This window comes from Schistocerca nitens, chromosome 1 (assembly GCF_023898315.1).
Source record: "Schistocerca nitens isolate TAMUIC-IGC-003100 chromosome 1, iqSchNite1.1, whole genome shotgun sequence".
Lineage (NCBI taxonomy): Eukaryota > Metazoa > Arthropoda > Insecta > Orthoptera > Acrididae > Schistocerca > Schistocerca nitens.
The window spans coordinates 384,256,514-384,270,335 of NC_064614.1; the positions used below are offsets into that span (position 1 = coordinate 384,256,514).

At 37.1% G+C, this 13,822-nt stretch overlaps 1 protein-coding gene across 1 annotated transcript in view; it reads right to left on the reverse strand.

Moving 5' to 3' along the window:
• Positions 1 to 6,173: 6,173 nt before the first annotated feature.
• LOC126249094 (armadillo repeat-containing protein 5-like) overlaps positions 6,174 to 13,822 on the reverse strand; it is a 230,848-nt gene continuing 223,199 nt past the window's right edge. Inside the window, exon 12 of the mRNA XM_049950748.1 lies at positions 6,174 to 8,530. Coding sequence (XP_049806705.1) covers positions 8,257 to 8,530 — 274 coding nt within the window. The 3' untranslated portion in view covers positions 6,174 to 8,256. The remainder of the gene's footprint in view (positions 8,531 to 13,822) is intronic.

The window sequence follows — 13,822 nt, forward strand, 5'->3', positions numbered from 1 at the left end:
CCCAAAATGAAGAATTTGTATTCCCTATATTCACTATAAAAATCTACTTTGTTTCATCCATATTGCATATGTTAGTTCCAGAAAGCATACACATATTCAACACATGAAAAAATTTAGTCATTGCACATATGTAAGTAGCCCATTCACTTAAGAAAGTGAGTTGTGTCAGAGAACAAAAATTTTAATTATTCGACATAAGAGCTTTATACAATAATCTCTGTAAGTTTACTTAATCTCAAGGAATTGAGCATGTAACTGAAATAAGATTCTAATGACCCCTGCTTCAAGAAAAAGTCTGCCTTTAAGAAAAAAAATTTTAAACAGTTCACAAGCTGAAACCCAACTACGATGAAATTCGTAATAGGTTCGAGAGTTTGCGTATGTTTGATTCATTTTCAACCAAGTCACATTAAACTGCTGACACAGAAGAGCCTATAACCCACAATCAATTCTTGTCACCTATAGGTAGGTCATAGTTTTTGGTCAATAATTTCAGTCTCTCTCCCAGCAAGATAACTGATAAACTGATGGTCTTGAGTCAACCAATGTCATCAGGTTACAGTTACATTTCTATAATCATTAGTATAAGAAGTCTTTCTACTTTTAGCTTATTTTTGCGCTTAAACTATGCGTCTGTCTTCATATGACTAATGTCTCGTGTTGAGAAGAAAATTTGGAGTGAAGATAGCGAGCCAATAAGAATGCAGGCAATGAAGTACCAATTTCTGTATGTAGCGCAGATGATCTGGCATAAGAGGCAACATTGCCATCAGATTTAAGTGCACAATTTCATCATATTTTATTGTGTACCAAAGTGCTGGATTCTACAGTTTGATAGTTTTGTGAATTTTATGAATAGCAAAAGAAGGTTGTTTCAGTTCCAGCAGAAGTTTTGAGTAGGGAGAATACTCATGCTTCATTAATTAAATGGGCCCACACACTTTCAGTCTAAAAGAGCAGCTGTGTGTTCAAATCAAAATCTGTGCGGTTATCGGTTCTGAAGGTGTGAAGGCCACATTCAGTTTTCTCCTCAGTTCCATTATCATTTCTCTCAGTTATGGTGTCTCATCCAGTGTTTGTGATGATAAAATGATAATGATTGACAAAAAAGGCGAAGCACAGTTTGTCGAGTGGTTGCAGCTGTGTTGATTCTCGAATTCTTTCTGAGAAGCCAGACACACACACAGATACAAAGATGATGTGACTTACCGAACGAAAGCGCTGGCAGGTCGATAGACACACAAACAAACACAAACACACACACAAAATTCAAGCTTTCGCAACAAACTCATCAGGAAAGAGGGAAGGAGAGGGAAAGACGAAAGGATGTGGGTTTTAGGGGAGAGGGTAAGGAGTCATTCCAATCCCGGGAGCGGAAAGACTTACCTTAGGGGGAAAAAAGGACGGGTATACACTCGCGCGCACACACACATATCCATCCACACATATACACACCATGTGTGTCTGTATATGTGTGGATGGATATGTGTGTGTGCGCGCGAGTGTATACCCGTCCTTTTTCCCCCTAAGGTAAGTCTTTCCGCTCCCGGGATTGGAATGACTCCTTACCCTCTCCCCTAAAACCCACATCCTTTCGTCTTTCCCTCTCCTTCCCTCTTTCCTGATGAGTTTGTTGCGAAAGCTTGAATTTTGTGTGTGTGTTTGTGTTTGTTTGTGTGTCTATCGACCTGCCAGCGCTTTCGTTCGGTAAGTCACATCATCTTTGTTTTTAGATATATTTTTCCCTTGTGGAATGTTTCCCTCTATTATATATATAAAATGACTGGTGATGACAAAACTGTGCAAACTGTATGTTTACCAGATACAACTACACAGTTTATTGTCTTAAAAGTTGTGAGATTTAAAACTTTCCTGGTGTTCATATTGTTCCACAAAATTTTGGGCATCTTAAAAGTTGATTCTCTCACAGAGGTCTGCTCAAACTGTGCAGTTACCTCCGATAATCATACAGAAATGAAGTTCAGTGTGATAAATTACACAGTTAAACTGAAGGTGTCTAAGCCCCTTAAGAACTTAGAAACCATCACCATAAAATGGTTTCATGAAATTAAAAATGGAAACATTTCTATAAGTGGAAATGTATTGCAAGAGAAGATCCAAGAAAGTGTTCCGAAGCTCAGGAGTGAAGATTTCAGTGCACTGAATGGCTGGATGAATTGCTTAAAACAGAAAATAAGACACACTCTCTCTTATCAATGTTTAAATGTAGAAAACAAGACAGTGGATATGGAAAAGGTTGAGCATTGAAAGAAGAATGTTTTGCCATGATTGACAACAAATACAAGCCCAGAAACACATTCAGTGCTTGCGAGACAGGGGTCTTACAATTTACTTTTCTGAAAAATGTATTCTGTTCGGAAGAAAAATGTCACACAAGCATATAAAGCAAAGAGAGAACAACAGCCCTACTGTGTGTTAATAGTGATGGAAATGAAAAGTCTGCACAGTTATTAACTGAATAATATAGAACTCACAGGTGCTTTAAACAAATTAAACCCAACTAAACAATGGAAAATCCAGGATGGAATGTAACAATATTGTGAAAAGGAAAGTTGCCACTCTCCATATAGCAGAGATTCTGAGTCGCAGATAGACACAGTCTTATTGTTAAGCCCAACCATGAACATATGATTTAAAAAGCAATGAAAATGATTGCAGAAATTTGTACAAAGATTCTTAAGAGTTTATAAGTCCAGATGAGTGCAGCAAGATGAAAATCATTCTTAGTATTGACAGATGCACTCCACACAATAACAGTCTCAGGAATACTGATGTTTCACTTTTTACTGCTAACCGCACAGATCACATGCTGCCACTAGACTTGGGCATAATTCATGATATGAAAGTAAATACAAAATGGGTATTGTGCAGAAGTCGATTTCATTCCTCAAAAGAAATTATGCAGTCAAAATAAACATTTTGGAGGCTATGTTCATGTTTGTTGCTGCCTGGAATGTTGTAACTCAATAAACTCTGTTGACCAATGTAACAAATGCTGGCCATTGATCAGTGAGGTATCAGTTGCTATAGAAGAAGAAGAAGATGATTTCTTTAAACGTTGTCAGAAATACTCCAGCAAGTGGAAAATGTCACGACTTTATTGTCGTGATGACATTATGATTTATGCACACCAGGTACATGTAAGTGAACTGTGATACTTTTATAAAGAACCAAGCAGAGTTGGATGATGATGATGATGATAATAGATGATTCACCTGCATCATGCTTTGCTGCAATTGTTGAAGGACTTAACACAGTTAGAAGCAATTTTTTCTCCTCCATTGTATATGAGTCAGTTCTTGCCAATATCAAGCAGCTAGAGTGACATGGCTAAAAGTTTCAAAACTAACAGCAGTAGAAGACAACCACAGAATGCTTCTTTATGGGGATATGAGCTATCTGTAATACAAAGCTGCGAAACAAATTTATGTAAGTAAGAATCTGCACAAGTGTGAAAACTGCTACATTGTATGCCTAATTCATTTAAAGGTAATATGCTGAAAGATATGATTAAGCTGTTCCAGTCTACGGTTTATAGAGAACCTCTCCTATCCACAAAAGATCTCAAATCTCATCTGGTTCAGGTTCATCATCAGTACCCCAGAGCAACACATACTACCCTTTTTCCTCCATAGCTTCAACCCTTCTCTGACATACACTTAACCTGGACCTCCTCTGCTCAGTATGCTGCTTTCTTGGAAAACTACTTCCACTTCTTAGATGGCTTCATCAAGCCCATTAACTGTCAACAGTACTGGAAAGTCGTTGTGGAATGTGCCGATTTGTTGAACGACACATTAACTAGACTGAGAAGAATGGTAGCTTTCACATGAATCCTCTTTCAGAGTTATAGAATGTTTGTGTGTGTACACCTCCATTTTTGATACCTGTCACCTCTTACACACTGAAAAGTCTCTCCAACGCAGCCTGACCACATGTGGATCGTGCAACTGCAGTGATGAGCAGTCCTCTGCCCAATATTTTAAAAATACAGACAGGCATTGCACTCCAAACCCAGTCTGCAAACAGATCTCCTGTGGGATATTCACACATGCCCTGACTCCTTGAACCACCAGTGAAAAAGATACAAATTCAAGGAGCCACGCGGGATTAGCCAAGCGGTCTAAGGCGCTGCAGTCACGGCCTGTGCGGCTGGTCCCAGAGGAGGTTCGAGTCCTCCCTCGGGCATGGGTGTGTGTGTTTGTTCTTAGGATACTTTAGGTTAAGTAGTGTGTAAGCTTAGGGACTGATGACCTTAGCAGTTAAGTCTCATAAAGATTTCACACACATTAAAGAGAAAAAAAAAAATCAAGGAACCTCCCTCCTCCCATTTTTCTTATTATCTAATACCATCCCAGACTGGAACAACTTAGCTACATATATTGCCACGACTTTGGCTACTTATCATTGTGCCACCGCTCCCTCAAGAGGTGTCCCACACGAAGTGACATACTGCACATGAGCCAGCACACTGCTGCCACTTTCTAGTCCTGTGCACTTGCTGCCTCTCACTCCCAGCTATTAGCCACCCTATCCCTCCACCTCCCAGCTCCATTCTTCTCTACATCTCACACAACTCCCCATCCCAGTTGAGCTACAGTGATGACACAAAGTAGTCAGGAAAATGTAGCCAAATGCATGTGTGTGCATATATGAATATATGTGTATTACCTACTAGTTACCTCTGAAATTTGTCCGAAAGCTGCCTTTTTTGCAGACTTATCACAAGCCTATGAACTCAGGGCTTCAACAATATGATAAATTCTTACCTTTATTTGTTATGTAAGTGTAAGCATTTTTTTGTGGGAGAGGAAGAGAGGAAATAAGCTATGAGATGGTAACATAAACACTGGAGTAAACAATGAGGAAGGTGCTAAACAATTGTATAAATAATTTTTATTCAAACAAATAATGTACAACTATATATAATTGTAAAATTGCACAGGTTACATGCAAATTTCTAGCAGAAAAGTGCTTAGTAAAATTATACAGCTCAGCTGATACGTTCTGTCAATGGAGACTAATAAAACTTCCTTATACAATACGTGTGCCCATTTTATTGCAATTAAACATTTCAAGTACACAAACAAATGAAAATGTCAGACAGACATTCGAAAAAGGTAGTTCAATCACGAGGATAACTCAACAAGCAATTAAGTATCACTTTAGTATAAGCTATTGCAACAAACAAACAAACAAACTGAAACACTTTCCTCAACAATAAAAATTATAAAACAATAATTATCATTTTGTTTCCCACAAACAAACACATTACAATTATATTTAGCAGTCCCTTTTCATAGAATTATTGCCTATGAGAAACAAATGAATTCCAGTAATAAATGCAAAGAAAAGATAACAACACAATAACAACATCCGCTTCTCTTCATACATATGTCTGGTATAATGTCTTATAAATTACCTGGATTCTCGACAGTCTATTGTATATTAAAACTGAGTGTCAAACTGGAACACTATTCTAGAATTTGCCTTCCACAGACAGCATTCTAGCAGCTGAACTCTCCAAGCATACATAATGAACTGGTGCAAAGCTTCTAACTGTCTGTACCTCTCTCCAATAATTTCTGACTCCATGTCGGTTTTCATCTGATGGTGCAGCAGGGCATATGCTCCAGGCAATATTGATGGCTTCTAGAACTATCTAGCATTGGCTAAAATTGGGGCCCTGATGAAATTTCCTAATTAGTGCTGTGTACCAAAAGTAACAGTTTTTCCTGACAAATTTAAAGTGTGTGGTACACTTGGGATTGCAATTGGATCTTTGACTTTTTGGTAACTTTCAGCAAAGTGAGCTCATCTCAAAAACTGCAGTGATACATCAGTGTAACGCATTCACATCTCTGTGTTCCAAATTATACTAAAAACTTTTATTTCTTTTCACCTGTTTCCTCCATTGCTTCACATTCACTGTACTTATCTGGCAGCACTAAGTATTCTCATTTTCTCTTTGTTCCCTAACTTATAAAATTTATGTATATTTATAACAGGAGCCTTTCACATTTATATTAACAAGTTTAGGTTTCCATTTTTTGTTGCAGTAATCTGGCTTTAGCAATAAAGAGAAAAAAAGAAGAAGTGGAATTTTTCTTCCCCCCTCCCCCCCCCCCCTCTCCCCCCCACCCCACCCTTTATTAAATGAAAATGTGAAAATGTTATATTTGACCATTACTATTGGTTACCTTATCCTCGATACCAGAGACAGTTCTGAATGAATGTTTCACTCTGCAGTCATATGTGTACCTGTAACTAAAGAAATAAGTACAGATAGCTGCTCACTCTGTTACGGAGGCTTACACAGAGTGGTGGATATACCTATAAACAAAATCTTGTATGTATTAGCTCAGCTGAGAAATTTCTATTCATTCTCAGACTACATGCATATATGTATGGAAAAAACTAACTACATTGCCCCAATCTTGCTGCCTAACAGGTGTAAAGTATTGCCTTTAGTGGTGTGGGAGAAGCGAACATGAGTCAAGAGGAAATGGAGGGCAATGTGTAGGAGAAGGAGAAGGAATATTTCACCGGAGAAAGCTTGTCTCAATACATTCTGGTAATGATATGCGGTACACAGGAACAGATAGCTTGAGAAATCTTGAGGGAAGATAGAACACAGGGAAACTGCTGACATGACATGTTGACGAGTTTTCTACACTCATTACATTGCTCATATTCCACCCTATATTTCCAATGTTGTTCTTTATCTTCCTCGCAGATTAGAACTGCAATCAAGTCAGGACTTGAACACTAAACTTTTCCTTTCACTGGGAATGTTCTACCAATCGAGTTCCCTTAACATGCCCCATGGCATTACCTAAAGCCTCAATATGGTAGCACTCCTTTCCTACCAAACTGTGCAGAGGTTCTTTCGCAAAGCTTACTGACATAGAGTTTGTGGGAGACAGGATGTAGAGAAGTACAATGAAGCCACAGCCTACATAATTGTTTCAAACATTACACATTCACTCTCCAATAAGTAAGTATGGGTCTGCATTCAAGTACTGTTTAGTCAAAAACTTTTAATCTGTTGTGAAGTTCCATTACATACAGTGTTTCCAACATTCATGTTAGGTCCACTAAACATAAGTTACACTTCTGACTTTGATACTTCATATGCATTTACAAAATATGTCTTTAGAATTATGCAGTATAGTTTGAGTGGGATATTGCTGTAAGTATAAACATATGGTTAAAAAACCTGTCAAGTAATCATGAGGAATTGTAAAATTATCAATTTTCAAAGAATGATATTCACTTTATATAAACCATCATTCTGCTACAGATGATTCATTGCTTTCCAGTAGCAAACATGAAAGATACATTTCTGATAAGGGTGCATCAAAGCACTGGATAAAATAGCAGTGTTGTGTGACTACATTTTTAACATTTTCTTTTAGAGTGTTAAAAAGGAAACCTTTCAACTATTTTATTATCTTTAGCACATTATTACAAAAAGTAAATGGCCTAATGCTTTTTATATTTTTCTCTAACTTTGTATCATAATGAAGGTTAATGTACAGAATTGAAAGAATGCAACACAAAGAAAACAATCAGGGGAAAAGTAATCTTCATCTACAAAAAGACAGAGTGTATGTGTTTATGTATTACTGTAGCAACTGTAAATATTACATTAATCTAATAAAAAAACGATTGCTCATTTATTAAAAGAGACAGTGGCTTTCTGACATAAAATACTGAACAAAGCCTTGCCATTCTCCCTTCCTCAAAACTTTTCCACTCTTCTAGCAGAATAAGCCCCTTGGTCTAAAAGGTTGCAAATTATGTTTTTCTACATTTTTCCAACAGTCATTTGGAAGTAGATTCCCTCTACCCATATTATAAACATCACTATTTTGTCTATCACATGAGGATCCATTTGCAACCTTCTCAGCATGTTCCTACTAAAATAACTTCTGTATTAGCCAGCTGTGTGCAACAGTGCACTACTTTCTCAAAAAGGTACAATGTCATCCTAAGAGCAGACTCCCTGTCTCATATAGATCCCCATAATCTCACAAACGGTTGGCTTCACAAGGTGTATCAGGGAACATCAGTTACAAATATCAGGTACAGTAAATTATCACATAGCACCAAACTTAAAACAATAAAAAAAAGAGATAAGCTATTTTAGTATTTTACATTCCTGTCAATATGACAGACTAGAGAGAACCTTTTATGTAAAAGACGCTCAAAAACATTAGCTACATAACAGTTTTAACATGTTAGTTCACTTCTAAGAAGCCTTGAAATATCAGACAAAAAAATATCTCGTTTCTGTGACTGCAGCAACAATCTGAAAGAATGCTGTCGTTCTGTAGGAAGCATTTTAGCTATCAGTAAATATCTCAGTGCACCTAGTCGAATGCACGTCATCAATTCTGGTTGTCCGCATTGTGCAGCTTGCAAATACACCGATGCAACAGAGCTGGGCGACAAGAATCTCTGCAGTACCATTGTACACAGCTTGTCTGCACCATCGAAAAGAAATCTGCAATGTGTAAAAGTAGTTCAAAACTAAGGTACTTAAAAAAACTTCTAATAATAATAATTATACTATACATCAAATCATTCAAAGCCCAATTTCAAACTGAACTGCAAGTTCATCTTTAGAAAGTGCCTGATGAAATTGTGAAGAACATATTATAAATTGAAAAAGGAGCAAGTATAAAAAGATGCATTACCAGTACCTCAAAGACTTTCCACTCTACAAGTGAGGAAGTCAAAACCAGAGTGTGTAAAAATAAATTAACTGCTCAAGGTCCCAATTTCAGTTGAAAAGAAAATTTCTGAGATAGGTTCAGGTGCCAGTTATGGCCAGCCCTCTATACCTTAGAACAGTAAAGAAATGTTCATCGAGCTGCAGAAGCAATGGAAGAATATCTACAAATATCTACTAAAGCTTACAAGAAAGATTAGCACCCTTAAATGTATGAATGTTAATTTAGTCCAGAAATTTATATTATTTGCTTCAAGCCATAAAGTCTGATCAGTTTCTCAGCCACAGAAATGAATGAGACAAGTTGGTGTACCAATAAAATTGATAAATGTAATAAAATTCAACACTTGAAACTCAGAATATAAATTGGAGTCAGACATCCCTCTGAAGATTATGGAATCAAAACCAGAATCAAACAAGAGGATTCAGTCTTTCCATTTCTGTTTATTACTATAACCAAGTAAAATTATCACAAAATGAAGCACAAACAAAGATCAAAATTAATATACTCGCATACACTGATGACACTGCTCTATTATCTGGCTTGAAACTTAATTAATAGTTCTTACATCACAATTAATAAATGCTATAAATGGCTCAAGTTGACTATAGATAAAATGATGAGGTTCATCTTCTCTCACCATATATTAAATGACAATGGAATTTATATTATTAACAAAGCTTTTACAAAGACTAATAAATTTAATTATCTCAGCACTCTGCTAACCACTGGCAAAACAGTAAAAGTTAAACAGATGTTACTAAGGTCTTTTAACAGATTTTGAAAGCAATTTACTTTCCAAAATGTCATAACTGCACACTCAAAAATTATTAATTGAACCAGTTTCAACTGATGCATATGAAAACTGAAATGCCACAAAAATGGAAACAAGTTTAAGGTATTTGGACATTATGTCTTCAGAAAAATATTTATTTCTATATGAGACGGCAATAATAATAAATAATAATAATGATTGTAGGATATTAAATGACCCCTGTCAGATTCTATAGAGAACTTGGATTTGAATTAGCCTCTCTATTAACATCTACATCTATATCAACATCTATATCTATGTCTGCTTGTGTCTGTGTATGTGCGGATGGATATGTGTGTGTGTGCGAGTGTATACCTGTCCTTTTTCCCCCCTAAGGTAAGTCTTTCCGCTCCCGGGATTGGAATGACTCCTTACCCTCTCCCTTAAAACCCACATCCTTTCGTCTTTCCCTCTCCTTCCCTCTTTCCTGATGAAGCAACCGTCGGTTGCGAAAGCTTGAATTTTGTGTGTATGTTTGTGTGTCTATCGACCTGCCAGCGCTTTTGTTTGGTAAGTCACATTATCTTTGTTTTTAGATATATTTTTCCCACGTGGAATGTTTCCCTCTATTATATTTCTATATCTACACTCTTCAATCCACTGTCCAGTGCATGGTGGAGGGTATGTTCCACTGTTAGCACTTATTAGGGTTATCTCCCATTCCATTCACACATGGAGCATGGGAAGAATAATTGTTAAAATGCTTCCTTGCATGCTTTGATTTATCCATTTTTGTCCTCACCATCCCTAAGGGAATGTACATATGGCTTTCTTGAGATGGTTTACTTCTATCTTCAAGATTCTACCAGTTCAGTTTCTTCAGCATCTCTGTGACACTCTCTCTCAGATCAAAGGTACCTGTGACCATTTATGCTGCTCTTCTCTTTACATGTTCAATACCCCCTGTCGGTCATACTTGGTGTGGGTCCGATGCCCTTAAGCAATATTCTAGGATGGATCACACAAGTGATTTGGAAGCAATCTCCTTTGTAGAATGATTGTACTTACCCAGTATTCTACCAATAAAGCAAAGTTTACCACTTGCTTTATTCACAATTGAGATGTATATGCTCATCCTATTGCATATCCCAACAAAATGTTACATCCAGCTATTTTTACACTGAAGTGCCAAAGAAACTGGTATAGGCATGCATATTCAAATAGAGAGATATGTAATCAGGCAGAAAAATGGCACTGCAGTCAGCAATGCCTATATAAGACAACAAGTGTATGGTGCAGCTGTTAGATCAGTTACAGCTGCTACAATGACAGGTTATCAAGATTTAAGTGAGCTTGAATGTGGTGTTACAGTTGGTGCACAAGCAATGGGACACAGCATCTCTGAAGTGGTGATGAAGTGGGGATTTTCCTGTACGACCATTTCGTGAGTGTACTGTGACTATCAGGAATCTTGTAAAACATCAAATCTCCGACATTGCTGCAGCCAGAAAAGATCCTCAAGAACAGAACCAATGACAAATGAAGAGATTTGTGCAACCCTTCCACAAATTGCTGCAGATTTCAATGTTGGGCCATCAAAAAGTGTCAGCTTGCAAACTATTCAATGAAACTCCATCGATACAGGCTTTTGGAGCTGAAGTTCCACTCATGTACACTTGATGACTACATGACACAAATCTTTATGCCTAGCTTGGGCCCGTCAATGCTGATATTGGACTGTTGCCTGGTCAGATGAGTCTCATTTCAAATAGTATTGAGCGGATGCACATGTACGGGTATGGAGACAACATCATGAATCCATGGATCCTGCATATCAGCAGATAACTTTTCAAGCTGGTGAAGGCTCTGTAATGGTGGGGGGCGTGTGCAGTTGAAGAGATATGGGACTCCTGATACATCTAGATACAACTCTGACAGGTGACACAAACATAAGAATCCTGTCTGATCACCTGTATCCATTCACGTCCACTGTGCATTCCAATGGACTTGGGCAAGTCCAGCAGGGCAATGGGACACCCCACACTTCCAGAATTGCTAGAGAGTGGCTCCAGAAACACTCTTTTGAGTTTAAGCACTTCCGCTGACCACCAAACTCCCCAGACATACACATTATTGTGCATATCTGGGATACCTTACAACGTGCTGTTCAGAAGAGATCTCCACACCCTAGTACTCTAACGGATTCATGGTGTCAGTTCCCTCCAGCACTACTTCAGACATTAGTTGAGTCCATGGCACATCGTGCTGTGGCACTTCTGCATGCTTGTGAGGGTCCTACATAATATTAGGCAGGTATACCAGTTTCTCTAGCTCTTCAATGTATGAGTTGACTGATTACAAGTGTGATTCATAGATATTACAGTTGCAGGATATTATTTCTTTCTTTTCTCAGACGTTATGTCTGGTCAAAAATGGAAAGTGACGCGGACCTTGATCAAGCGTGACTTCCTTTTAACTGTACGGTATATGTTATATTGCATTTAGGAACTTTCGGGTAATTGGACATGTATCAATAATTACGGATTTCTGTAGTTGTATATATACGTTTGGATGTAGCTGTATTGCATTGATGTACTGGTGGATATTGTGTGGTATGACTCCTGTAGTTGATAGTATAATTGGTATAATGTCAATTTCATCCTGATGCCACATGTCCTTGACTTCCTCAGCCAGTTGGATGTATTTTTCAATTTTTTCTCCTGTTTTCTTTTGTATATTTGTTGTATTGGGTATGGATATTTCGATTAGTTGTGTTAATTTCTTCTTTTTATTGGTGAGTATGATGTCAGGTTTGTTGTGTGGTGTTGTTTTATCTGTTATAATGGTTCTGTCCCAGTATAATTTGTATTCATCATTCTCCAGTACATTTTGTGGTGCATACTTGTATGTGGGAATGTGTTGTTTTATAAGTTTATGTTGTAAGGCAAGCTGTTGATGTATTATTTTTGCTACATTGTCATGTCTTCTGGGGTATTCTGTATTTGCTAGTATTGTACATCCGCTTGTGATGTGATCTACTGTTTCTATTTGTTGTTTGCAACGTCTGCATTTATCTGTTGTGGTATTGGGATCTTTAATAATATGCTTGCTGTGATATCTGGTGTTTATTGTTGGATCCTGTATTGCTATCATGAATCCTTCCGTCTCACTGTATATATTGCCTTTTCTTAGCCATGTGTTGGATGCGTCTTGATCGATGTGTGGCTGTGTTAGATGATACGGGTGCTTGCCATGTAGTGTTTTCTTTTTCCAATTTACTTTCTTCGTATCTGTTGATGTTATGTGATCTAAAGGGTTGTAAAAGTGGTTATGAAATTGCAGTGGTGTAGCCGATGTATTTATATGAGTGATTGCTTTGTGTATTTTGCTAGTTTCTGCTCATTCTATAAAGAATTTTCTTAAATTGTCTACCTGTCCATAATGTAGGTTTTTTATGTCGATAAATCCCCTTCCTCCTTCCTTTCTGGTTAATGTGAATCTTTCTGTTGCTGAATGTATGTGATGTATTCTATATTTGTGGCATTGTGATCATGTAAGTGTATTGAGTGCTTCTAGGTCTGTGTTACTCCATTTCACTACTCCAAATGAGTAGGTCAATATTGGTATAGCATAAGTATTTACAGCTTTTGTCTTGTTTCTTGCTGTCAATTCTGTTTTCAGTATTTTTGTTAGTCTTTGTCTATATTTTTCTTTTAGTTCTTCTTTAATATTTGTATTATCTATTCCTATTTTTTGTCTGTATCCTAGTTATTTATAGGCATCTGTTTTTTCCATCGCTTCTATGCAGTCGCTGTGGTTATACAATATGTAATCTTCTTGTTTAGTGTGTTTTCCCTTGACTATGCTATTTTTCTTACATTTGTCTGTTACAAAAGTCATATTTATATCATTGCTGATACTTCTGTTATCTTTAGTAATTGGTTGAGTTGTTGATTTGTTGCTGCCAGTAGTTTTAGATCATCCATGTATAGCAAATGTGTGATTTTGTGTGGGTATGTTCCAGTAATATTGTATTCATAATTTGTATTATTTAGCATGTTGGATAGTGGCTTCAGAGCAAGGCAGAACCAGAAAGGACTTAATGAGTCTCCTTGGTATATTCCACGCTTAATCTGTATTGGCTGTGATGTGATATTATTTGAATTTGTTTGGATATTAAGTGTGGTTTTCCAATTTTTCATTACTATGTTCAGGAACTATATCAATTTAGGATCTACTTTGTATATTTCCAATATTTGTAGTAACCATGAGTGGGGTACACTATCAAAAGCTTTTTGGTAATCAATGT